At 38.9% G+C, this 27,120-nt stretch overlaps 2 protein-coding genes across 3 annotated transcripts; one reads left to right on the plus strand and one right to left on the minus strand.

The window, feature by feature from the left end:
* Nucleotides 1-1,324: 1,324 nt before the first annotated feature.
* On the minus strand, nt 1,325-9,586 carry ppp1r3e.L (protein phosphatase 1 regulatory subunit 3E L homeolog). The gene is made up of 2 exons (XM_018259413.2): nt 8,193-9,586; nt 1,325-6,151 (listed from the first exon to the last, which is right to left on the minus strand). The coding sequence occupies exons 1-2, from the start codon at nt 8,586-8,588 to the stop codon at nt 5,663-5,665; spliced, it is 885 nt and encodes a 294-aa protein (XP_018114902.1). The 5' UTR covers nt 8,589-9,586; the 3' UTR covers nt 1,325-5,662.
* Nucleotides 9,587-11,961: 2,375 nt separating this feature from the next.
* bcl2l2.L (BCL2-like 2 L homeolog) lies at nt 11,962-25,248 on the plus strand. 2 transcript variants are annotated; one of them, XM_018245263.2, is made up of 4 exons: nt 11,962-12,140; nt 21,140-21,189; nt 21,491-21,918; nt 22,855-25,248. In XM_018245263.2, exons 3-4 carry the CDS (start codon nt 21,502-21,504, stop codon nt 23,002-23,004), a joined length of 567 nt encoding a protein of 188 aa, XP_018100752.1. In that variant the 5' UTR covers nt 11,962-12,140; nt 21,140-21,189; nt 21,491-21,501; the 3' UTR covers nt 23,005-25,248. The 2 variants fall into 2 exon arrangements, with proteins under 2 accessions (XP_018100752.1, NP_001085729.1); NM_001092260.1 differs by lacking the exon at nt 21,140-21,189 and having other exon boundaries at nt 12,047-12,140; nt 22,855-23,026; nt 23,788-24,132.
* Nucleotides 25,249-27,120: the final 1,872 nt, after the last annotated feature.

The raw sequence follows: 27,120 nt of genomic DNA on the forward strand, positions 1-27,120 counted from the left end.
CTTCTTAACTTTTAATATTTATAGGACTGACTTATATACATCGACTGCTCAGTAACTGTGCTGTTTACATATAAGACAGATATACTGTACTGTTTTGATATTACAGAGGAAAAAGAAAATAATTAAAAATTTTTTTTTAAATATTAAATTCAATTGAGTCTATAGGAGATTTCTCATGTTTGAAGTGCAACACATTTAAGCTCGCATCTTTATAGGTCTTTGTATTGGGTTGTGCATATTACTGATGTCCTTGACCTGAATGGCAGCTGTTTTCTCAAAAATGTTTCATACATTTTTTATATTCCATTATAGTACAATTACTCTAATATACATAACATATATTGACTGACTCAGCTTGTACTTCTTAGTGTGTATAATCAATAATTAGCACTCACTATAGCTAAGGGGGTTATTTATTTATTAAAGGTCGAGGTGATTTTTACCTGAAAAATGCGAGTTTTCAAGGGTATTTTTCAGTCAAAACTCGATTTCATCCGACTTGTCGCCTGCTTTTCATCACCTCACACTGATTCTACGAAAACGCCCGTGGAGTTCAGCGTGTTAACCAAATAACCTTCATTTATTCAGTTGCCTTTCTACTTTCCCCCTCCATTCTACATCAAATGGTAACTGTTCTTTTTTGAAACATCACCCGTTGTCTTGGCAAATCTACGCCTGGTGAAGAGTTGCAATGTGAGCGAAGCCGTCGCTGGCGAATTATCGAAGGTTAGTAAATTTGCCCCTTAGTGTGGGAAGTTGTATAAGTTGTATGTCCTTCTAGTATGTAAATGCCCTTCTCCCATTATATTTGTTTTAGGGATGCACCACATCCACTATTTTGGATTCGGCCGAACCCTTGAACCCTTCGCAAAATATTCGGCCGAATACCGAACCAAATCCGAATTTGCATATGCAAATTAGGGGTGGAAAGGGGAAAACATTTTTTACTTCCTTGTTTTGTGACAAAAAGTCACACGATTTCCCTCCCCATTTGCATTTGCAAATTAGGATTCGGTTCGGCCGGCCAGAAGGATTTGGCTGAATCCGAATCCTGCTTACAAAGGCCGAATCCTGGATTCGGTGCATCCCTAATTTGTTTTGATTAAAGGAGACTATTGCACCTCACCATTCCTATAGGAATTCATCTGATAAAAAATTATGACTAAAGTAAAACATTATTATTCACCAACTTCAGTGAATATTAATATGTTTTGCTTATACAATTTGTAAGTCCCTTAGATAAGTTGTTATGTGATGAACAGCAAATGTGTGTTAGTATAACTTCATTATATACCACTTGAGAAATTCTGTAGGTTTTCATGAATATTTTATTATCATATAAACAGTACACACAAAGTACACACAAGGTTACACTTATATTAGCTGAAGGCTTTATTAGTATTAAATTCTTGGCTTTTATAAGAGGTAAATAAGGCAACAGTAAGGCCTCTAGAGTGGAAGAAGATTTTTTTCAGCACAATATCTTATGTTAACAATTATACTGGAAAATATGTCTCTCATCATTCTTGCTATTATCAAATGCATTTATTCTTCAAAAATTAAATCAACCAATCTCCCCTACCTGGTTACACATTTTGCATAGATTTGAATTGAGATCCTTAGTTGTACTTTCCAAACTCCTCACAACTTTTCTCTAGCTTTTTCCCACAATATACAGAATGTTCTTCTTATGATCTCTTCTCCCGTTAACACTGCCTCCAAAATCTGCTTGCAAAATCTTTCAGGTGGATTCATTATTGCTTATTTCTCTAATTATCCCACTTCTCTCTGTCTATGCCAAAAAAATGCTTACAATCCCACTTGTTTGCTAAGCCTCACAGCGTATGTCTACTCAATCTATGTACTTTCAGGAAGGACCCCTTTTACTTCCCTCTGTTACCTACCATTCTGTCCATTGCTAATTATGACACAAACTTTTGTGCAATTCATATATATTATAATATATTATATATTATATATTATAATATCCCTAATTCATTTACCAAGCTCTTGTATAATACACACAATCCTCATTTTCAGCACATGCACTTACTAATTACATTAGTTACACCACAGTTGCTTTGATTATATAAGTCACCCACATACACACACCAATTTTCATCGGGTTATAGGAAAATAAATCAACTGCTCTGTTTAAAGCAAGGACATGTGCATTACATGCAGCTCTGTGAGCTCAACCACTACTAAGTTACCACTTATACTCTTTGCCCAACTGGTTGTGCTCTTTAAACAATTCTGTCATCATCCTGAGTGCCCTTATGATTCATCAGACTCAGTAGTAAGTACAGTAGTGCTGCTGTTTCTTCATTGATTTGTTTAGTTTAGTAATAAGTGCAGCAGTTCATTTTTAGTATCATTATGTTCTGTGGTTTTATCATCTATCCGAATTGTCTATGTAATTAATTTAATTTAATTCTCTAAGATGCTGCTGAGAATGTAAACAAAGGAAATCCCAAGCCTTTCAGTTAAAGCAGTTACATTGCCATTAATCCTGTGATTCTGTTGCTCATTGTCAGCCACAAATATGTAGTTAATGAAAAGCTATCATCATGACATTGAGCTCACCACATTACTTAGTATTTGTATGTTCATGCATACACCCATCTACTGCACAAGGGCATGGAATATGTTGGTGCTTTATAAAAAGTGTTGATAATAATTATACAAAGCCATAGTTCTTTCTAGACAGTCTTCCTCATTATACAAAACTCATATAATTTACAACTAGCTCTCCACATCAGATGAAACCAGTGAACCTTGTATCTAAATTGATGCTGCATCTAGATGGAGCTTTGTTATCTATTATGCTTGGGATCTGGGGTAAATTGGTTTCCAGGTAATAGATCCCTTATCTGTGCAAATACGTAAGATTTTTAATTTTTAAATATTTGTAAAATTGTGCCTTTTTAAAATATTGGTCCCACTTCCCTCTGTGTGTAAGGTTCGTGTCCAATCTAAAAGTGACAGGAGCCTACTGTGGGGTCCATTTGTTGACCCATTTATGCAACATGGCAAGCCACAAATGCATTAAAAATATTTGAAAATAAAATATCTATCTATCTTTCTATCTATCTGGCCCTTTTCACTGCGTTCCAGCTGTGTGCAAAAAGCTGGAACACATGCGCATATTTCAGTACTTGCTTAGACACACATTTACAAAATGTGTAAAAATGGTCACCAAAAATAATGTTTGTACATATGGCCTGCAAGAAATCTCACTGCTCTCAAGCAATGAACGGTGCTTAGCTACATAATTATAGGAAACTATTAGACTAAAATCCAATAATGTTCCTTGACTTCACTTTTAGTAAAAATTATTTGACACATGATTAGGTGACCAGATTTTCTTCAAAACATCCTGTATGGCATGGTTGCAAAAGCCTGGGCATATACGTTTTTGTAACATGCACAGGAGTGCAAACTGCTCTTTCTGAAAATATTTTCTTTGAATTACAGCGTACACTACAAATGTATTTTTGTACTTGCCAAAAATACCACCTCACATTTCTATTACATTTCTGTGGTAAATGCAAGGCTGGGGTGAGTTTAGGTTGATTTGGCTGGGGTTAGTCCAGCCCTGAATGAACTAGTGTGAATATGAGCTGGAAAAATGTCAAAAGTATATTCCAGTATTTTGTAAGGTATTGTGCTCTTAAATAACAAGCAACAAGTAAAAATACCTTATATAAAATGTACAAATTATTTATAATACCTGTAAATTATCTAATAATCAACCTTGCAAGAATCATACAAGGAGCAGATTCCATTTCCCTGTTGCACCAACACCAAAAATGTTTTTAACACCAAAAAAAGAAAGGGTTCGGCAAGCAGTACTGTTACCCTTCATTGGAAAAAACTGCTTGTTGTTTCTGAGGTTTGAATACAGTTTATAAATAAGCTGCAGTGTATCCATGCAGGCAGCCATTAAATTGGAAATTGGAATTCAGAGCACATTCTTACATAACAAATACGTTCTACAGAATACAGTGGTTTTAGTAATTAACCAGAAAGATAAACAGGGGTCAAATGTAATTCATGGTTCATAGAATGAAAAACTTTGTAATAAAGGTTGCAGAATATGTTGGTGCTAATTAGATAAAAGGTTATAACAAGCAAGATACTAAATATGCAGAGCTATTTCAGATTTATAGTATCTATAAGATAGCTAATGTAGCTCAACACACTAGGCATGTGACCATCAATAACCCTTTTCTGTGATAATTCGGACTGTACTAGGGTAGGCCAAGCAGCAGCTAATGTGACTTTAGCTTATATGGACAAACATACATGTCTCTGCCTCAAATTTTAATGTAACCTTCTTTCAACATTTATACTCTACACTTAAACATATAAATTGAAATATTCCTTGGCTAAGTGTTCTTCTAAGTGTGTCTTCTTTTTTTGACACTTTTCCATCAATCGAAATGTAAATTCAGCAGCCTAAGGCTAATCACCTTATTTTAATTTTCTGGAACCTCAAAAAGGTGTATGTCATTGTACCCTGGTTTCTCTCAAAAGTGCAGCTTCAATCTTCCTGTAATTCACCTCCATTTTTTTTTATTAAAGTAGGCATTGAGCCTATATGAGGATCACACCGCCCCTCAAGCCCATATGTGCCATATGAGATCCCAACATAACTCAAATGCAAAAGCAAAACGACTGCACTCATATCAGTGATATTATGAGGTTTTCACACACATTAGTGTACCTGCTACTTGGGATATGGTACAAATTGATTTAATGTTAAATTATAGAAAATACACAGATTTTTAGCACTTGCGTATTGCAAAAAAACCCTACTGAGAATCTTAAACTGATTTAATACACCAGTAATATAATGTAATACTGTATGTCCTCCTGTGACCTGTGCCTCACTTAATCACACCAGTCTAAAGACAGATAAATTACTGTCATAAAATGAATGAATTGACTGTAAAACTACATGAAATTTAAAATCCACCAATAAATAAATTCTTCATTAATTTCTCCAAATGTTCAAGGACTAAAGTGACAATTTGTCGCAATAATTTATTCATTATTACCTCAGTGCACTGGTGTGATTAATTCACAGAGGGGCATGTCACTTTATAAATTTGATAGGAGAACATAAATTATTACATAACAGAGGTTAATTTAACCAATCTTTGATCTTCAGTTGCATTTGCTTTCAGATATGAGTGCTAAAAAGGTGCAGCTTTTTCTGTTCTTTATGTTAATTGTGTCAGATCCCATTGGTAACACTAGGGGGAGGGCTGGTAGGGATAAAAATAAAAAAGGCAGGCCTTCTTTGGAAGTGATAGTGACACAAATCCTAGCTATCATCGGTAGCAACCTGTTAACATCATTTTCATTTAACCCTTCTGTGACCAGATCGTTTTTTTCTCCTTTTATTGCCTCACTGATTTCTGCAAATATCCTTGTAATATTTTGTTTTATTCCTGTAAGATGCATTTCTCTCTCCCCAAATATGTTTCAGTTTAGTGCATTACAGTCATGTCCATTATAGTTTAGACATATTTTCCGCTATTCCCCTATTTTTCAGCTCAGTAGCACCCACAGGGGCTGAATTTGGATCTTTATCTTTGGTGTCAGGATTAGGCAGATGGTTGCTTTTAAGAATATATGAGGGTGCATAAAGATATTAGATGAAATGTATCCATCCATTTTCTGCATCCTGGGCAGGGGAGAGCTGTGTTTCAGGGGGCCACAGACTGTAATTTTTACCCCCATTATTGTCCCAGAATTCCTCCTCCCCCACCTCATAGCGAATGGCAAATTGCAGACAGGAGGCTCGTTCCCTAGTTGGTAGAGGTAGGCGAAAAGTGAAGAGATCTGTACCTGGATGCCCAGGCCCCCCATGGCAGAGACGTGCAGCATATAAGGCATATGTGTCCAGGTGAGATTGCCACCCATCCAGAGTGTAGCGCACAGTGACCTTTTTCTCATACGCCAGATCAAGGACCCTCACAGATCCCCAGAGAAAGCAGCTCTCACAACGCATGCTTTGTAAACAAACACGTTGTTGCCATGTCTGTTCATTCCATGAATTACGCTCCCATGTCTTCTTTTCCCACGTGCCTGCTTCTGAAACCAAGGAGGCAGGGATGCCATGGCGTGCCTCACACCAGCTCTGGAACACAAAAGACATATGTCTATGTAAGAAACATAAACATTATAAACAGTCTATTGGGCTGCCCGCCTTAAAATGAACTTTTAGTGATATCGACACTGGTATTCTGAAATTTGTCTTAATTTTTATTTCAGATTTCTTTTCCCTCCAGGCTGGTCATCAGGGTCCCCCAACCACTACAAAGTAAATTAGTCCTGGGGCTATTATGTATTGTTATAATTATATTACCTATATTTCAATACCGATGCTCTATACTCATCTTCTGGATTTTCATTTAAACCTTTGCCAAATTGCTTAGGTAAATGTGACCCTGGCAACAAGATAACAGTTTACATTTCCGACTTTGGGGCTGCAAAACAAAAGTTTATAGAAATCAAAAACAACAAAGAAGAAAATAAAGATCTACAGCAAATTGTGTTTGTGTACCACTGTCTTCACCTTACTTCCAGGCTTTCCAGGTTAACTTTAACAAACAAAAAAAGAATAGATTCCAGTAAAACATAGCCCCATATTCCACAATATGATAAAAATTCTAGCTGCTAAGATAATTGCTTTGCACTTTACTAAAAAAACAAAAAAAACAACCAGGATATTCTGAAGCCTCTGAAATGACCACACTGTAGCTGCAACAAGCCAAAGTCAGATCTAATTGTTAAGCTTTATGCTAGGGGCAATGCAAATGTTGGGGGCCCAGTTGAGACAAGCAGTATGAGAAAATTTATTTTTACTTAACTTTAGGGGGGCTGGAATGCTTTTGCTGTGGGAGAGCAGTTACTTCTAGCTACCCCACTGCTTTATGCCCCAATCAGCATACACTCTTGAACTGGAATCATAAATACCAGACATTGCTCAAAAAGACAACATTTTATGGGCTAGATGTTGTGGCAGTTTAAGTAATGTATTCTCCCCTTGATTAAAACACATCATACCACAGTAAGTCCAGAAAGCAAACAACCTAACTTTTATATCGTACATTTGACTTTCACAGTTCAGTCTTACCTTCAAACACTATTAAATCCCATTTCCACTAGTGATTGGATCAATAACTTTATAATTATCATTATACCCATTAGCTGACTGATAATGTGAGAACAGCTCAAATATATAAATACCTCTCTGAGAACACACCTGCAACCTTGTGCCAAAACACGTTCACACTTGAGGGTTAAAAGAAAATCTAGTGTGATTAGCAATAATAAAACCAGGATCCCTGTCTCCTGCCCTAGTATCTGTGGCATGACTATTGTAATAAGTTCCCAAAAGCCACCAGAAGGCATTGAGGTGCTGAAAAGAAACCACAACAGTTGGGTATTGCTTATAACAATATGAACATTTATTTATGTCACTGCAATATAATTATTCACTTGCCCCAAGTACTATGACACATTTCAGGCAATGCAGCTGCAGTGGGGGTAAACCCGTTAGTAATGCCTGGGTACCACCTAAAACAGGGGTCTTCATACCTAGCTCATATAAAGGAATTATGGTTTATCAGTCAATATACCCTAACATAGTTAGTGATTGGATATTCAGCAGGGTCATGCAAAATTAGTGACTGCATACTATTTTCTTTCCAGAAAAATAGATTACACCACTGACTTTCCCTGCCCACCTATGGATTCTCACCAAACCGAATAGAAATGTAGGGATCATGGCCATTTCAACTCCAACATCATGCTGATATTATATATTCAGGTAAAGTAAATATCATGGTTGAGAAGTGCTGAAGTAAGTCTAGTCCAGTGGTCTAGTGATTTTGATCAGTGCTTTGAAGGAAAAAACACTGTGTGGTGAAAGTAAACAGCTGTTTTGCACATTAATAATATGCCATTTATTCTTTTGCAGAGGACAAGGAGACCTCTGCAGCTGGGACTGAAGGCAAATGCTCTATATGAATGCTATTAGATTAAACGCCATGTGGCACTTCAAAAAACTGTGGATGTAGCTGGAGCACGAAAAGTGTCCAGAGACAAGAGAGTTATGGGCTAATGATTTTTATACACACACATACAGAGTGTTGTGAAAAACAGTCAGAACCTACCGACTCTTCCCTGAGTAGACATTGTGTTGTTTCTCTTTGCAGCCTGTGGGTAACATGGATAGGGATGCAAGGCATATCTTCTCTCTTAAAATGACGCACAGACTCCAGTTCAAGTCCCAGCGCATCAGCAAAACGGACTCTTTTAATGGTCTCAGGGCTGCGGCGCCGCTCTACCCGAGAGACACGAAGAGCAGGTGCAGAACGTGAACGCCTCCTTCGAGGAACTTGTGAAGTAAAGACTGAGGAGCAGTGGCCAGAAGCAGCTCCATCTTCCTCCTCCTCTTGTTCTTCCAAGCTTGGTCTGGCAGTTCGGTAATAGGCTCGTTCATATAGCCCTGCAATGTAACTAAGATTTCTGGGAATGTCCCCTGAAGGGGGGCGTGTAGGACGAGACATTGCCCGCGATAAAACCAAAACCCCAAAAGACTAGTGGACTACAAATCTGACCCCTAAAAGGAATACTGTATATCTATGACCTAAGTTACATTGAAGGCTTCTTAAAAATTAATATCTGCTTCTTAATTGTTTATATTATCAGACTTAAAACTCTGCAGTTTGCTGCATCTTCCTTAATCACTATCTTCCTTTCAGTATTGTCTCCCAGTTCATGCCCTTATCTAACCTCGTCTGTCCTCCCATATTACATTCACTTGTCCTTCTCTGTGTCATTCAATTGCCCTCCTTTCTCCTCCTTCCCAGTGTGTCTCCTTATCTCACTAACTAGTTCCCCTCCTGTGTTAAACCTGCATCTCTGTCTCATTCATCCTGCATCTCCGGGTATCATGGACCAATACCGTAGTACCCTGTGTAGTACAACCTCCTGCAGTGTTCTCTCTGGATGAATGTGCAGATCCACAAGGCTTAAAGCGGAAAGAGACATTGCTGTGAGCAGCTGTCACTGACTGGGGAGGGGTTGCGGCACAGCAGGGATTTTCTCTCCAGCTGCTCCAGAACACTTCCCAGCATTTGTGTGAAAATGAAAGTGGTGTGCTGTACTGCAAAATCACAGAGCTGCAGGTAGAATATTGCTTTAGTGGGGCCATGAATGTTCCTTCTGGGGTGTTCAGGCTATTGCTGAAATGCATCTTACTGCATCCCCAACAGCCATAAGCTGGGAGCTGTTCCATTGCATCCCCAACAGCCATAAGTTGGGAGCTGTTCCTCAGTAAAGCTGGCCATAGACGTGCAGTTATAGCCTTCGTATCGGACAATTGATCGTTCTGTGCCATATTCTAACCTGCCACTAACCATTCAGATCAAATAAAGTAGTAAAGGGAACAAATCAGAGGATATCCTGCCCGTGACAGCAATTGTACCAAAATTACAGTATGTCCGACAAATTTTAGTGACAAGCTCCCTTTGAGATCGTCAGATCGGCAATACATGCAAAGATATTGGAGTATATTTAGCAAAGAGTGAATTTAGAGGTAGCCACTCTTCATTCATTTCTATGGGATTTTTAAAAGAGTATTTATCAATGAGTGAAAGTTCATCCTTTAATAAATACACCTTTCAAAATCCCATACAAATGAATGGAGAGAGGCGGAATTTCACTCTAGAGGACTGCGGCGACCTCTAACTTCACTCTTTGATAAATATACCCCATTATCGTTAGCCGACAGAAATCTTTTAACCTGTCCGATCGAACAAACAACCAATCTTCATGGTACGAAAAATGTCAAGGCTCTCCACATATGGTCCGAAAATCATTATATCTGCACGTCGATGGCCACCTTAAGAGTTGCAGGACCCAAGGCTTGGTACTCCTGCTATAAATGTGATGCTTGGAGGAAACAGGAGCTGCACAGATGCATAGATTTAGTTTCCTGCAAGATATATTATCTCATTCTTATTCTGAGCTTCTGTTTCTAAACAACACTGTCCCTGCCTGTTAAAAAACATTATAATTTAAAAATATCCAATATCTGCATATGCTGCCATTAATCCCAGTAAAGCAGTAGCATCACAATCTGACTAATGAATATATAAAACAATGTACCTAAAGGTTTTGTTGTGGAGGAGTCTAATCCTCACAGATTTATCTGTATGTCTAATAACAGACTAGAAGGTGAGTTATAAAGGGCATGAGTTCACATGATGATTCAACAGAATGAAGCATAAATACAATCCATAAAGTGGATTTTAATATTTATATAAACATTTAGAATATTATGAATCTACCTATTTTAATTAGACTTCTTTATTTTGTATGTTTTCATATATCCCTACTGCCATGCTTTTCACAGAAAAAAACCCTTTCCACAGACTTTCAAATGTCCCAATCCTGCCAGAGTCTCATCACAATCTTGCGAGCTGTGATGTTATACCTCACAATATATTAAGATTACAACTAAAGGAGCTGCATGGAGATGAGTAGTCTTGCAACCTGCACAGGACTTGGGGAGGGTGTCTTGCGTACGTCATAAAACGCCTTGAACCAGATTGTGGCATGAAATTCTAGGGGACACATGACATGAAATTATGGGGCATACAGTGTGTCTATCATAAAACACTGATACACCTAGTGATTTATTTCTCCTTATGCTGCCATTCCATGTATAAATGTATTGGCTACAAAGTGTGTAAAGCTCAATGTATACTAATGTACTACGTACAGCAGTTTTTTGTGTCCATCTCTTCCCATTTTTTAAATTTTGGATTTACTTTATTTATTATTAGTATTCATATTGTGCCTTTTTTACCTTGAAAATTAAAGTGCCATATGGTTGTCAGGATATTTGACCCTCAACAACCATGTAAAAGGTCAGCTGTGGTTAGGGTTTCCACTGTTTCTGGAAAAAAATACCGGCCTTCCTATATATTTATCTTTTTTCCCTATTAATAACATTGGGATCAACCATCATTTTTACCGACCAGGCCGGTAAAATACCGGCTAGGTGGCAACCCTAGCTATGGTTTGATAATATTATTTGTAATTGGCAATCCTCTTTTTCTGTTCCAGTCTTAATGATCTATTCAGACTAGGGATGCACCGAATCCACTATTTTGGATTCGGCTGAACCCCCGAATCCTTCTCCAAAGATTTGGCCGAATACCGAACCAAATCCTAATTTGCATATGCAAATTAGGGGTGGGAAGGGGAAAACATTTTTTAATTCCTTGTTTTGTTACAAAAAGTCACGTGATCTCCCTCCCCTCATTTGCATATGCAAAATTAGGATTCAGATTCGGCCGCCTGGTTAAAACGGCCGAATCCTGGCTGAATCCAGAACCGAATCCTGGATTTGGTGCATCCCTAATTCAGACCACTGCATTGATGGAGTAATAAAGGCCTAACAACCACATAGCAGCTGAAATTCCAAACCAGAGAGGGAAAAAAAAAATCACATTTCAAATACCACAATTGTTTTAAAATAAAACATATATATATTTTTTTTAGAATACTGCTGTCTATGCTAAAATAGTGAGAAATTCTACAGGTTTTTCTGTTGTGCTCAGCACAGTTCCTAGATTTACCAATAACTCCTTAAAAAACATAAAAAAAATGTAACTTTGAATGGTGCAAATTCACTAGGACAGGCATTTGAATGAGATTGCGCAGTTCAATCAGTCTCCAGAGGAAAGGCGTGGGAAGCTGCACTATCGCAGACGCAACACATCACTGTTATATGCGTTCAGGGGTGTGCGTCTGTAGGTCAACATTACGATATCATTTTGGTGACCTACAGAGACGGAGAGCTCCTTAGCCCCACCCCCTTTACGCATTTACTCTGCACAGTACGGCCGTGCCCGGCTAGATCAGTCAATGGCCAAACAGGAAGGCGTGCTTCTTTTGGCGTCATCGGGCGTCGCCATGACACAAACGGAAGTGGTGGCGAATTTATTCCGAAAAAAAGGGGAATAACGGCGTATAGAACGGAGATCGGGAGGAACAGCATGAAACGGGAAATACCATCTTCCGGGGGAGCCCCGATAAGTACCTGACGGGTGAGAGAAACATTGGCAGTAATTAGTCGCCGTTTGCTTGTCCTCTTTTTGACAGGGAAGAAGAGCCCACTTTTCCATCTTTGCAGTGAGGGCTTAACCCCCCCCATGCACTTTGACATTTGCAATGAATAATTGGTGCTGGGAGCTGAGGAGTCTGGCTGGATATCGGCTTGTATATAACCTACAAATCATTGCACAGTTAAAGGAAGGGTTAACCCAGGTGTTTACAGTGTGTGTCTTTCCAGTTGCGTCTGAACGATAACTCACAGCAGCATCACAGACAGTCAGTGGTGTAGTAAAGCAACAGCTCCATTGCTGTCCCTGCAGTATTACCATTAGTCATTATGATGTGCCACGCCTACCTGATGCAGAATGGGGGGCTGCTTCATCTGCAGCTAAAACAATTTAGGACGTTATTTGGTTAAAAGGAGCTCGGCAATTGATCTTTATGCTTCTCTCTCTGTATTATCATAAAAATGTGCTTCTAGTGTTGTACACGTACTCCTCCTCTGTGTGTATTTCATTAGATGCAGCCTTAGCTTTATATCCTGATGTGGCATATACCATAGCCCATTTTAAGCTTAAAAGAGGCATTCACGTTGAGGGGGCAAATTGTTACACAACCCCTCCCCAGTAAATACAGTGGTGTACTTTTTTGCCAGTGCTCCCCCCCCCTTCTGTAAAAAGTAAACTGTTGGAATGTGCATTAGAGAAACATTGGTACGGAGCACTTGCACATTAGAGAAAAACTAGAATTTTGACTTTATGTCACATGCAATGGTCCTGGACAGCTGCAGTGGAATCACTGAACATGGAATTTAGTGGAAATGTACTCAAGGTTGGTATGCTTTTTACAGAACAGGTGTGCTATCCTGGGGTAAAAAGTAAGCAACTGGATTTACTGTTGGCTGCCTAATAAATTGGCATTCCCTGTAAATATCTTTGTAAACAAATCAGTGTACAGAGACTTGATAACCATACTTTTCCTTTCAGTATCCTGGTGATACCAGTTGCCACTCCTTGTAGGGTAGGGCAGGTGATTATGTATTTGAAGTATGCAATGCCAGCTACTTATGTGTGGAGACCAATACGGAGACCAAAAAGAAAAGAAACAGCATCAATTCTGTGAAACGAAAATCTGCTAAGGAAAGAATGGCGCGTAAAAATTGGGTTACAGCACTCATACCAGTGCAGAAGCACATTCTTCTCACCGTCATTTACCTTTATCCTTTGAGAAAGATCTGTTGCTCTGATTGTGCCTCTATGTATGTATGTATGTATGTATGTATGTATTTGTATAGAGCTCCTTGAGGGCAAAGCACTGTACATCAGAACAATATATTAGTAGAACAAATGGGGTCATTGCAATAATAAATACAAATAAGCAGGGATGCACCGAATCTGCTATTTCAGGATTTGGCCAAATCCTTTGTGAAAGATTCGGCCGAATACCGAACCAAATTTTGAACCCTATTCTTAGCTGAATCTCTAACTAAATCCTGGATTTGGTGCATCCCTACAAATAAGTACAAAAATACTATACACATAGATATAAAGTATAGTTACAATACAGATTAAGTGCTCTTGGTCAAGGAGACTAAATGATGAAGGTCCCTGTCCCATAGAGCTGAAGAAACTCAGGGAGGATTCTCTCAGGAGAAATTCAGGAATGGCATTCCAAATATAAGGAGCAGCAAGACAGAAGGGTTTGACATGGAAAAAAGCAGTAGTGGTGGGGGGTACAACCAAGCGGTTGCTCTGAGAGGAGCGGAGGTTTCGGCCAGGAACATACAGAGAAACAAGATGATATGTAGTTAGGTGCAAAGGAATGAAGGGCTTTGACGGTTATGAGGTTGAGTTTGTAAGTTATTCTTTGTTTTATAGAAATCCATGATAATGACTTCAGCAGGGAAGGGGCCTGTACCCTTTTGGATGAGAGGAGGAAAATTCTGGCAGCAGTGTTTAATACAGACTGCAGAGGGGAGAGATGGTAGTTAGGGAGGCCAGTTAGTAGAACATCTAGTCAGCATAAGAGCATTTTGGGGCGTAGCAGGTGAAAGAAAGGGACAGATTGTGGAAATTTTGTGCAAGAAAAAGTGACAGTTTTGACTGTGGTTTTAATATGATAAGAGAAAAAGAGAGGAGTCAAATCACCCACAGACAGCGTGTTCTGAGTTGACAGGGTTAATGAGCATGCCATAAATAGAGATGGAAAACGGGAGAGTAGGACCAGGCTTAGGTGGAAAGATTTACAAATCCTTTTCAAATATGATGGTGATCCCTTACTCACTGTATTCAGGGTATCTCCAACAGAGTAGCAGCCCCATCCAGCCACAAACCTTCCAAATCCGTTTCAAATAAACTCTGGAGTCCCACAGCAATTCAATGTGTCTTTATTTAACATGTGTGAAATAAAGACACATTAAATTTCTGTAGGACTCCAGAGTTTATTTGAAACGGATTAGGTGGAAAGATGATTAGTTCAGTTTTTGTTTGAGGTGGCGCTGGTTCATACACTTAGAGATCTGAGCCTCAGTTTTAGCTGTTAATGAAGGTGGATACATATATTTGGGTATCATCAGCATACAGATGAGAATTAAAGCCATACGAGCAATGAAATCTCTCAAAGAGAGTGTATTTGAAGAACAGCAATGGGCCAAATACAGAGCCCTGAAGCACCCCTACATTAAGTGGAACAGGTGATGAGGTTTTGTTAGTATAAGGAGACAGTGTATGATCAGTTAGAAAGGTAAGAAGAGAACCAAGATGCAGGGTGGTTATAGATACCAAGAGAATACAGAATCTGCACCAGGAGAGAGTGGTCAACTGTATCAAATGCAGATGATAGGTCAAGGAGGATAAGGATAGAGAAGTGGCCTTTGGATTTGGCAACCTGAAGATCATTTGTAACTCTGTACAAAGCAGGCTCAGTAGAGTGTGCAGGTTGGAAACCAGATTGCAGAGGATCCAAAAGATTATGGGTGTGTACAAAGTTAGTAATAAAGGAAAACACAATATGTTCTAGGAGTTTAGAGGCAAGTGGTAGAAGTGAGATAGGACAGTCATTTGACAGAAAGGATGGGTCAAGCGTGGCCTTTTTAAGAATAGGCTTTATACAGGCATGTTTGAAAGGAGATTGGAAGGTTCCAGAACATAGTAACAAAATAAGGTTAAAAAAAGACACAAGTCCATCATGTTCAACCTTTTTGTTTTTTTTTATCTGCCTAACTGCTAGTTGATCCAGAGGAAGGCAAAAAACCCATCTGAAGCCTCTCCAATTTGCCTCGGATGGGGCCAGAGAAGAATTGAAAATGTGAGTAAGCACCAGTGTAAGCTCAGCAGCACAGTGTTTAAAGGAACAGTAACATCAAAAATAAGTGTTTTAAAGTAATAAAAATATAATGCAGTGTTGCCCTGCACTGGTAAAACTGATGTTTGATTCAGAAACACTACTATTGTTTATATAAATAAGCTGCTGTGTAGCAATGGGGGCAGCCATTCAAAGGAGAAAAGGCTCAGGTTACACAGCAGATAGCAGATAAGCTCTGAAGAACATAATGGTGATATTTGTTATCCACTATTTAGCCTGTGCCATGTAGCTTTTTTTTTTTTTAATTCAGCCTTTGTTATACAAGCCGCTTGTTCATATGAACTATAGTGGTGTTTCTGAAGCAAACATCAGTTTTACCAGTGCAGGTGATATTTTCATTACTTTAAAACACTTTAATTTTTTGGTGTTACTGTTCCTTTAAGCAGAGAAGAAGGCATAGGGTCAAGAGAGGAAGTTGTTCCGTATCTGGTTGAAATAGGCATTTGAGCTCTAAGCAAGGTTCAAATTGGGTGCTCCTCCAGCCGATAATATGCCCCTTATGCCATATACCTAAATGTATGTAACTATGAATGCGTTATGTTTGGTTATAATGGCAAGTGCCGGCTTCTTTTTTTTTTTTCGAGTAGATTAGATCACTGTGCATGTTTATGAAATCGAAAATTAAAGCTTATATAGTATATTTAAGTGACAGTGCTGGATCATTCATGCCCAGGGGAAGGGAAAGAGGGCTGCAATTTGAGAACAAATTTAAAACTTAAAGGTCCCTGTCTTTATTTAGTGAATACTGACCTCATTCCTGTGTGAAGTTGGGCTTAAAGATACATATTTCTGTTGCTCATAGCACAGTAAAATGTTTTGACCATGCCCATTTTATGGCCCTACCCTCTAAATACTTACAAAATGTGGCAGGTTATGGAAAGTTTGAAAGCATTTCTGGGGGTTTTAGCGTCAGGTTTTATGTGCTATTACAGTTTTGCAAATGAAGGTGAATTGTCCTTTAGGGCAGAGACAGACGAGAAGATTCAGGGAGATTTACCGGTAGTCGGACGACTAATCTCCCCGCCGGCTAGAATCTAAATCACTGGCGGGATGGCACTCTGAGCTCTTCTTTTTCTGAAGTCGTCCGAAGTTGTTCATTAAAATTAAAGGACATTTGTATGTCAAGGGAATGAATCGTTATTGGCAAGTCATGTACACCTGATAAAAGTAACATTTTTTGGGACCAAAAGAGTTTGAATGCAGGTATGGGCAAAAGGTACATAGAATAACCGTATTAAAACTGTTATGCCCAGGTTATTTACACCTAGAAAATTGCACAATTTCCTACAAATATCCCAATTGGTGTTCATCAATTTGTAATATTTGACCTTGCTTCAAGAACTGACTAGGAACAACACAATCAGACAACATAACCACAGTGATGTCATGTAATTATAAGGAAGCACCAGAATCAAAGGAACCCATGTGCAAATCATCTCCAGGCTTTTTTAGTATTTGTACTAAAGGAGAACCTTAGCACACACCAAAAGAATATGCCAACAGAACAATACAAAAAGATGAATCTACCAAAATGTGTTACCGAAAATATTCAGAATATTTGATTATCCACAAGTAAAGCCAAAATTGGATAGCAAATTGCTCAGGACAAAATGAACAAGCTGCAAGGGTGCAAGCTGTGTTTTTTATCATGCTGGATTTCTGCATTTGCAAATGTGAGCCAACAAAACACCACTGTCATTTTCATAGTTCTGTTTGCCCAGAAGTTATTTATTTGGCTTACTCCAATAGAGAGATTTTGACAGACTCTCACGGCTCTGCTAATAGCCAGAAAAACTGATTCCAAGGTTTAATGCAGGAAGGGAAAAATATGGATCTTTCCAGCTAATAGCCATTTGGCAGACATTTTGAAGTTCATCCAAGAAGGATGTGATAAACTATCTTCACTTAGAGTTTTGCTGTAATCATCCACCCACTCTTCATAATCATCATCAAAAGTGGATCGTAGCAAGGGTCACAAATGTGGATTGAGCATAAATCTTTATAAGAACTTTTTGCCCTCATCAGGAATGTCATTTGGCATGGGGTCTAAGGTTAGCGATTATATTTACTTGTGGTGCCTAATGGCTTTGCAAACCCACCTCCTGGTGCATAAGCTGTGCTTGTCATTTAATTTGCAGTTAAAATGGCACATTGATCTTGTCATATTTATGGTTGGTGAATCATTTCTGTCAGTACAAACCTGGATCTTGGCTCCTAGTCACACTGAGTAAAAGTGCTGTGGATGAGGAACACTTCCATTGATCTTCTTAGAGTTACAGATATAAAGGCATGCACCAGTGAAAGAAGTCAAAAAAATTTGGTTTCAGAACTGCAAGCTGTGCCAGTAAGGCTTTCATAAAAACACAGGCAAATAAAGAAATATGAACACATTCAGCTGTTGATATTTTTATTACAGAAAACTACAGGGAAAATTTAAAAATAAAGGTAAAATGTCCCTTTAAAGACATTGATATCAGTATTTAAAGGGATACTGTCATGGGAATTTTTTTTTTTCTTCAAAATGAATCAGTTCATAGTGCTGCTCCAGCAAAATTCTGCACTGAAATCCATTTCTCAAAAGAGCAAACAGATTTTTTTATATTCAATTTTGAAATCTGACATGGGGCTAGACATATTGTCAATTTCCCAGCTGCCCCAAGTCATGTGACTTGTGCTCTGATAAACTTCAATCACTCTTTACTGCTGTACTGCAAGTTGGAGTGATATCACCCACTCCCCCCCCTCCCCAGCAGCAGTCGGTGTGCTTTGTTTTCTTAAGTTGCCTCACGAGGAAATTTCATGCGACTTCGGAAAATGAAGTTTCCCCCGAATGCCATCCCGCCCGGCGAGAGGCAGTTCAGGGATATTAGTCACCCGAGGAAGAGCCGATTTATCACTGGTGGCTATACATGGACCAATAAATGCTGCCGTGTCGGCCTATACTTCTCCGCAGAAAAACAGGCAGAAAATAATATGGGATAACCTTTGTTTAATTATAGTGATGATTAAACCTTTACAGTCTTAAGGGTTGCTCTGTTGAAATTTTACCTGTTTCAAAGGAGTTTACGGTACCCCTTGAGGAAGCACTTGTCTGTTTATTTCCTTTCTTTTATTAAAGGGGACGTCTCACTCACAGACATAAAAAGCTGTATAATAAAAGCAATTTTATAATTAAACATGAACCACATTTTCTTTTTTTATAAACTTAAAATCTCAGTTGCCCCTCCACTATACTTGCATTTGCTTGCTTGGCTAACATCATAAAATAGGATTTGGAATTATTTCTTATAGTGGCAGGTACCCTTTAAAGAAGAAAGAAAGGCATTTGGCACTTGGGGTGCCAAATGTTAAGCACCCAAGTGATTATATTTACTTACAACACCCCAGGCTGGTGCAGGAAAAGGATCACTCCGTGGTGCTTGCTGGAAAAACGCTGGGCCGGGTCTTGGGTAAGTAAATACAGTCACTTGGGGGTGCCTAACATTCGACACCTCCATGTGCCAAATTACTTTCCTTCTCCTTTAAAGAGCAAGAAAATTATCTGACTCTTGGTTAGTGTAATATATATATATTTTATTTTTTTTAAATAAATGCCTACCATTTTGTTGTAGATTGCATGTTATGTGGTCCCATGGTGCAAACTTGACGTCTTAAGGCTCTGCATCCTTCCCATCACTACAGCACATGTACCTCATATGGAGCCTACCCTAATGTTAATTTAGCATGTCAAGGGAAAAACTGGGTGCAGATGAAGCTTATTGAGCATGCATGATGGCTTACTGCTCATGTCTGTGATCCAGAACAGCTGGACATGGAAGGAAATAAGAAGGGAAGGGAAATCACCATATTTGGCAAGTAGGGTTTATAAAGAAAGTATTGTGGAAATAAACCAGACAAATTGCTGACATTTGTGGGTGTTTAAGGTAAGGGGGTGCTAGGATTCCTTAAAAGGCTGTGACTAGAGTTGACCGTTAAATCTTTTGGTCTTTCTTTTGCAGAATTTTTTTTTCCCCTATGTAGTAAAAACAAAGATGTATTTATATAAACCAAGGGGTTATTATATTGTGTAAAATGTGTCATTCAACATAGGAATACAATTTTTTTTAGAAAGAAATTACTGCATAGTAATGATTTTTACTTTGTTGCAAACTGCATGCAGCAAGATTTTTTAGATCAGGGTTCCTTAAAGCAGAAACAAACCCTTTAAGGAAAACTATACCCCCCAAACAATGTAGGTCTCTATAAAAAGATATTGCATAAAACAGCTCATATGCAAAATCCTGCTTCATGTAAATAAACCATTTTCATAATAATATACTTTTCTAGTAGTATGTGCCATTGGGTAATCATAAATAGAAAATTGCCATTTTAAAAAATAAGGGCCCCCCCCTGGGATTGTAGGATTCACTGTACTCACAAACATACCAACAAACCATACATGTTAGGTCACATGAGCCAATTAACAGACAGAGTTGTGTCTTTTGCTTCTACACTTCTTCCTGTTAGCGTTGTAGTATTTCTGGTCAGGTGATCTGAGACAGCACAGAGACCATCATGAAATGGTGGCTCAAGGCAAGAGATGTAAAAGGTAAATATTTACTTAAATATATATTCCAGTTTGGTAAGATTCTTTAATATGCCACTTAATATGATATGAACTGTTTGCTTAAGTGTTCATTTTGGGGGTATAGTTTTCCTTTAATAAAAAAAACTCTCCCTCCTCCCCCCCCAGCCTAGCTGCTACTGCTTTGCCCCTAACTCTTTACTTACCCCTCCGTGCAGATTATGTCCAGCAGAGTTCATGGCATCCTCTTTGGCCTCTTTGTTAAACTTCAAAATAAGACTGGCACTTAGGCAATTTCGCGATTTTCAGCACATGCACAGTTGCCACGAAACAGAAGATCGCTCCAACTGCGCAAACCGGTAGCAGCTAGGCTGGGGGGAAGGAGGGAGGGGGGTCTTTGTAGGGTAGGGGGGTAGGGTTTTTTTTTACTATGGGTTTGTTTCTCCTTTAACAATTTTTCTCAGGTCGTTGCATGCAAGTTTAGAAGTCACAATTGCTGTCTAATGATAATGTGTTATATTAATGGCATTTTTACTGCTTCAGTTTTCTCAATGGAAATGAATGCAGTGATAAAGGTAAAGCTAAATGTTTGTTTTAAGTGGGCAGCGTTATGGTTAGAAAGTTTAATTTAAAAAAATTTGTTGCAGTCACGATTCCTAATGTGCTATTGCCAAATGAATCAATGTTGCACATAAAGGTGGTGGTGATATTACCTGTAGAGTGATTCTATCCCTGAAATGTAATAAAAGGCATGACGTTTGCCCAGAAGCAGTAATCAATAAGATCAATCAATTTGATTTTAAACAGATGACCAGTAAATGCCTCCAGCATGAAATCTGACCAATTAGTGTATTGAAAGAAAGACTAATCCTGTTACTTTTACTTGAGTGCCAAGTATATGTGAAACGTATAACCTGCAGCTCTTAGGGGGTTATTTACTGAAACTCGAATTTATTTAATTTTTATTAAATTAAGCTAGATTTTATCTTTTTTACATCTTGGAAAAAGTTGGCTTGGGAAAAAAACATTTTTTTTTCCTGGTTATTGCCTGCTCAAATGTTTCAGATTATCGGACGAAACCCAGCGCACATCACGATATCTACGAATTGTATAAGGTACATCTCCCATTGATTTATAAATGACCTTGATAGGTTTGAGATGGCAGATTTTTGGATTCTGACCTTTTGCAGCTTTGGGGTATAATAAATTTAAATACGGGTTTTTTTCACACGGAAAATTGTGGTTTAGTAAATAACCCCCTAAATATTCAAAGTTGAAATTAATTTCTTGAACCATATTGGTAAAGTATTCTGACAGTCAGAGCTATGTTAACAAAACCAAATGTTTCCTTTTAACTTTTTATGCTGGTATCTGTCTGATATTTTAACTTATATGAGCCCTATGTGTTTGTTGCAGAGCAAGGCTGGATGGCGCAGTCTGACCTAGGAGCCCGGGCTTTGGTGGAGGATTTTGTGCGGTACAAGTTATGCCAACGTAGTCTTGTTCCAGAGCCTGCAGGACCAGCATCCTGTGCTTTGCATTCAGCTATGCGTGCTGCAGGGGATGAATTTGAGGAGCGATTCAGACAAGCATTCAGTGAGATCTCCACACAGATCCACGTGACCCCCGGCACAGCATATGCACGATTTGCTGAAGTAGCAGGTAGCCTGTTCCAAGGAGGGGTGAATTGGGGGCGTATAGTTGCATTTTTTGTTTTTGGTGCCGCACTGTGTGCTGAGAGTGTCAACAAGGAGATGTCCCCTCTTCTGCCACGGATTCAAGACTGGATGGTGACATATCTGGAGACAAACCTGAGAGGCTGGATTCAGAGCAATGGAGGCTGGGTAAGCATTATGGTCTTTCTGTACAGTTTCTTAGAAGTACAATAAAACAAGCTTTCTCAACGTTATTCCTTTTATGAGGGTGTCAATCGCTATTAATAAACTCTTTATAATCTATAAAACGGAGTCCTCCTAACTGGTCATAACATAGCGATAACTGCCCCCAAAAATTTGCGTATCTCGCTCCCCCCCCCAGTCCCGGGTGTATAAACCCCAGGTCCCACGCTTATGGGTTCACTGATGTTTAAACTGCATGATGGTAGTGAAGGGGAACGTACTCACCGAAAAGTGGCTCGGGTCTAGTTGTGTATATAGTGAATAAAGTACCCCCTCTTGTAAAATATAAGGATATTATAAGTTACCGAGGAGTTTCATGACCATATAAAAACACGAGGCCGAAGGCCGAGTGTTTTTATACAGGTCATGGAACTCCGAGGTAACTTCTAATATCCTCATATTTTACAACTGGGGGTACTTTATTTATTATAATACACAAATTTTAGTGAGTCATGTGACAGAAATGACATCACTACTCACCGTTTATAACTGATGACATCACTACTCACCGTTTATAAGGATATAATTTACAGGATATTCATGGCTTTTGTGTATTATAAGAACAATAAACTTTATTTCAGCAAGTTAAGTTAAAACATCAAACGTCCTGACATGTTTCATATTAACTTGTTGAAATAAAGTTTGTTTTTATACACGAGAGGACCATGGAGTGCTTGCCGATTTTGTCTTCAAGTTTATCTCAATTTCTGTACAGTTAAACGTGAATACTTACACTTTTTTTTTTCTTCTTTTCTTACCACCTTTGTTCCACTCTTGGACCTAAAGTAAACTCCTCTTTACAATGCAGTGCATGCTCTTACTATCCTGACTTCTGAGCGTCCCTTACACAGTAGTGATTGTTTTGTTTTCTCACTCACTCAGAATGGATTTCTAACTCTATATGGGGATGGTGCCATAGAAGAAGCCAGGAGGCAACGTGAGGGGAATTGGGCATCACTGAAGACTGTCTTAACTGGAGCGGTAGCTCTGGGTGCTTTGATGACAGTAGGAGCCTTGTTTGCCAGCAAGTGATAGAGACTTAGAAACCAGACAAGTAATAGACACTAAGAATTAACTGATACAGTGCGAAGGAGGTGTGTGTGCTCATGAGTGTTAATTTGAGTTTCAGCTATCTGTCTTTTTGTTAATCTTATTTTGTTATAGTCTGAGTGATGTATTTGTGAAGGTGTGTGTGTGTGCTTTGTGTTTGTGAGCCTCACAGACTGTTTTTAAATGTGCAGCGTGCTTAATTAGTTTGATTGCCTGTGCCGCTTTCCCTGTTCAGCATTTATATTTCGTCCAAACTTCTTTTCTCTTATGCCTGTTGGTCTATGCAGAATTTATGTCTCTGGTATGTGTAATGTTTACTGTGTCTTTGTTACAGCGTGACTGTTGTGTTTGTTGGTATTGCTCTGTTTGGATATGGGAGCAGTAACTTTAAAATGTGTGGGTGCATTGTGCTTGGATTCAATGATTCTGTCAACAATGCTGATATTTATCACTTTTCTGTTGGCTTGTGATGCTATGTACAAACTCCTGATGAAGTAGGAGTTGCCATAAAGCCTTCTCTCTGGTAGCCCAACCAGGTGACTACTTGTTTGCAGAGAGTAAAACAGTTTGTCTATTGGATATGGCTCGCTTGCCACTAGAGATGTGACCTTATTTTTTGCTAATGTATGATTTGCATGTGTATTCCTCTAGCTCTCTTTCAGAAGTTCTGCCAGAGAGTTGCTGCACACTTCTCTGAGTGATCTATCACTCTCCCAAATTAGGTTGATTACAAAGTCAATTAGCAAAGCCTTGATTTTTCCCCAGATAATGATCATCATTCCTCATATTTCTGGACTTGCTGCTGTCTCCAAAGTGTCATTATCTCTGCAGGGAGAGGAGCAAATACTGCTCTCCTTCCCAAACATCCTGATGTGTTGTCATTCACCTCTTGGAATAAATGCAGATGAAGAGGAGCCTGCTTCACACATGGACCGACATGGCAATGGAACCCACCCAAGTAGAGTGAGCTTTGAGAGAATAGGGTGGGACGCACAACTCAACACAGCCTCTTTCAGAAATGATTGTGTTTTGTATTTCCTCTGTATAGAACACTAAAGGAAGGGTCTGGTAAAGTTCTCATTGTGCATTAAAGATTCCTGTCTGAGGAGACTTTTCTCATTCATTTCACATGGATTATACTTATTATCTATACATATATGAAACTTGCTATAAATTAGTCCTAGTTATTGGTCAACAGCTGTAGCTCTCTGTAACCCTCTTTACGGCTGATGGTCAGTTTGGCTTTCATGGTAATAACCTCATAGATGTTATTTGTGTAACCCTATTGGCTGCTGCACTTTTTTTTATTTTTCAGCCACATGTATTCCCTGCAACTCTGTATTCCTACTCCATTAGAAATGGTTTGACCACAATAACTACTATTGCAATGTACTGTATATAACCCACCCGGTACTTTTTAAAAGTGCCCCACCCTCTTGCAAAGTGCCCCCTCTCAAACAGAACTGCTCCTTTGCCTTGGTGGAGTTGGTGGCTGCCATGTCTGGCTGTGTCACATCCAATGTGCTGGCTCACATGCTTTGATTGCCAGCCAAGAGCATGGACACTGTAAACCTATTGGGTCCTGTTTTCCAGTTGGCGATTAAGGGAGCCTACACACTCTATTGACATGGCAGCTACCAGCTCCTTTGCTCTACTTGGCTTTGTCAGCTTGGGTACAAGGAAAAGGGACCACTGAAGGTGAGCATTCAGTGTGATTTGGAAGTGGGGGTCACTTTTAAAGTCAGTCAAAGTATTTTGTTCTCCTTTAAAATAAGCATGATGTATATTCATTGTAGCATCTCTGCCACTACAATAGAAACCAATACAAAGGTGATGAGTTATGTCTTGTTCACAAAAATATAGGTATATCCCAACTGTTTGAACCTCAAATCCTTTGGTACAGTTTCCTTTTAATATAGTAGGTCTGCAGGTTTTGGAAGAGACGTGGTTTAGTACCAGCTCTGCTCTCACACTATCAAAATGTAAGATTAGAGCTCACCACAAAAAAACAACACAGAATTTCTATTTATTCCTATGGGATTTTTAAAAGTGTATTTATCACATAGTAAACTCCTTTCACCCACTGATAAATACACTTCTAATCTAATTGGAATAATTAGAATGTGGGTATGTTTTTCTGAGACACGCTCTAATCATTTTGATAAATCTGCCTCTTTACTATGTTTTGAATCATTCCTGTAAAACAAGAATTGGATATTTTTTTTAGATTTGTGATGTTTTTCTTTATCAAGGGCATATTGGATTCATTTGTTTAAATCTAATTTAATTATTTAATTGAATTATAATTTTCAGTGTATTACACTGGCTTAAATGGCACTGTGTAATTTTCTGTTTAATAACTGCCAGTTGCATAAAATGGTTCTTTAAAAAAAAAAACAGAATTCTTTACATAGTTTTCTGTGTTGCATTAGTATTCAGCCCTGAGTACTTGGTAGAACCACCTTTGGCTGCAATTACAGCAGTTGCAAGTTTTTTTTGGGGTAAGTCATCCTGCTGTTTTTGCCTTTTTTGGTTAGGAAGTTATTTATTGTCTCTTTTTATGGGGATCATTGTGAACAGTAATTTGCAACTCTTGCTACATATTCTCCATGGGATTAAGGTGGTGTGGGGACAGACAGACAGACAGACAGACAGACAGACAGACAGACAGACAGACAGACAGACAGACAGACAGACAGACAGACAGACAGACAGACAGACAGACAGACAGACAGACAGACAGACAGACAGACAGACAGACCAGACAGACAGACAGACAGACAGACAGACAGACAGACAGACAGACAGACAGACAGACAGACAGACAGACAGACAGACAGACAGACAGACATGTATGTTCTGGGCTATAAACTATTCCAGTGTAGCTTTGGCTGCATGTTTTGTGTCATTGAGCTCCGTGTTTTTCCAGAAAAAAAAAAACATCAAAAAAACTTCCAGGAGAGGGGGGGGGGAAAGGAGCTCCATAAAAGATTCAGCCCAATTAAAATCATCAATTGATATCAAGAAATTGTTGCTGACTGTTTTCGGAGCTTTAAAGTCACATGAACTTGAATTTGGATTCTGTTCAATTGTACAACAGAATGTTCAGCAGAAACAAGGACATAAGAGGTATTAAAGCAGATTTAGGAGACTAATATACATGTGTAAACAATTCTATATTTTTCTATGCAATAAGAGAGAAAATAGGTTAACTAAAAAGTTTTCTAAAGAGAAAAAAAGGGTGTGTCCCAGATTCACTTCAGGTTGGTACTTCTCCATTTGCAAGGAGACCTGTCACCCTAAAAAACTATTTCAAATCCTTTTCCATCATGTTAGTTGATCAAAATAAACTTCACATAAACTATATAAATTATGTACATCTTGTTTCCTTTAGTCTTGGAATTCACAATGACGGCATGCAGGCAGGCTCCATTTTGTGGATACTGTTCTTAGAGGGACAGTAACACCAAAGAAATGTGTAAAACGTGCACCAGAATGGGAGACCTGATGCCCATGCACTGGCTACATTGTTCTAGAACATGAGGAGGGCAGTAACATCTAGGAAGTGCTGAATGGAAAGTGAAATTAATTGTCTGCCCCACCTTTAGGGCTCTTACACATGAGCGTTCTGACCTGCGCTCCCCTGCGTTCCGTTTTTTGGCGTTCAGCCGCAGGGGAGCGCAGGAATAGACGCAAGTCATTATTTGAAATGGGGCTGTACTCACTCAGGCGCGTGTAGGCGCCGAACGCAGGAAAAATGCATGTTGCGTCTGAACCTGCGTTCGGCGCCTACATGCGCCTGAGTGAGTACAGCCCCATTTGAAATAATGACTTGCGTCTATTCCTGCGCTCCCCTGCGGCCAAAAAACGGAACGCAGGGGAGCGCAGGTCAGAACGCTCATGTGTAAGAGCCCTTATGGTTCAGGCATAGAGGCAAGGCAGGCAATATATGATTGACAGCTCAGATTTTTAAATACATTTATAACAGGTATGGATGCTTTAATAAAAAAAAATGCAATTTAATTTGCACAGGACTTTTATCATACTTTTTTGTGTGGATGACAGGACCCCTTTAAGAGGTAATTTTACTGTTCCTTA

The sequence above is a fragment of the Xenopus laevis genome, chromosome 1L, assembly GCF_017654675.1.
Source record: "Xenopus laevis strain J_2021 chromosome 1L, Xenopus_laevis_v10.1, whole genome shotgun sequence".
NCBI lineage: Eukaryota > Metazoa > Chordata > Amphibia > Anura > Pipidae > Xenopus > Xenopus laevis.

Bases quoted from the DNA above. Each gene is read 5' to 3' on its own strand.
- ppp1r3e.L (XM_018259413.2), bottom strand. From the start codon at position 8,588: ATGTCTCGTCCTACACGCCCCCCTTCAGGGGACATTCCCAGAAATCTT. The intron at 6,152-8,192 runs GTAGGTTCTGAC...TTTGTGTTCCAG, and splicing joins GTCTACTCAGGGAAGAGTCG to AGCTGGTGTGAGGCACGCCA.
- bcl2l2.L (XM_018245263.2), top strand. From the start codon at position 21,502: ATGGCGCAGTCTGACCTAGGAGCCCGGGCTTTGGTGGAGGATTTTGTG. The intron at 21,919-22,854 runs GTAAGCATTATG...TCACTCACTCAG, and splicing joins TTCAGAGCAATGGAGGCTGG to AATGGATTTCTAACTCTATA.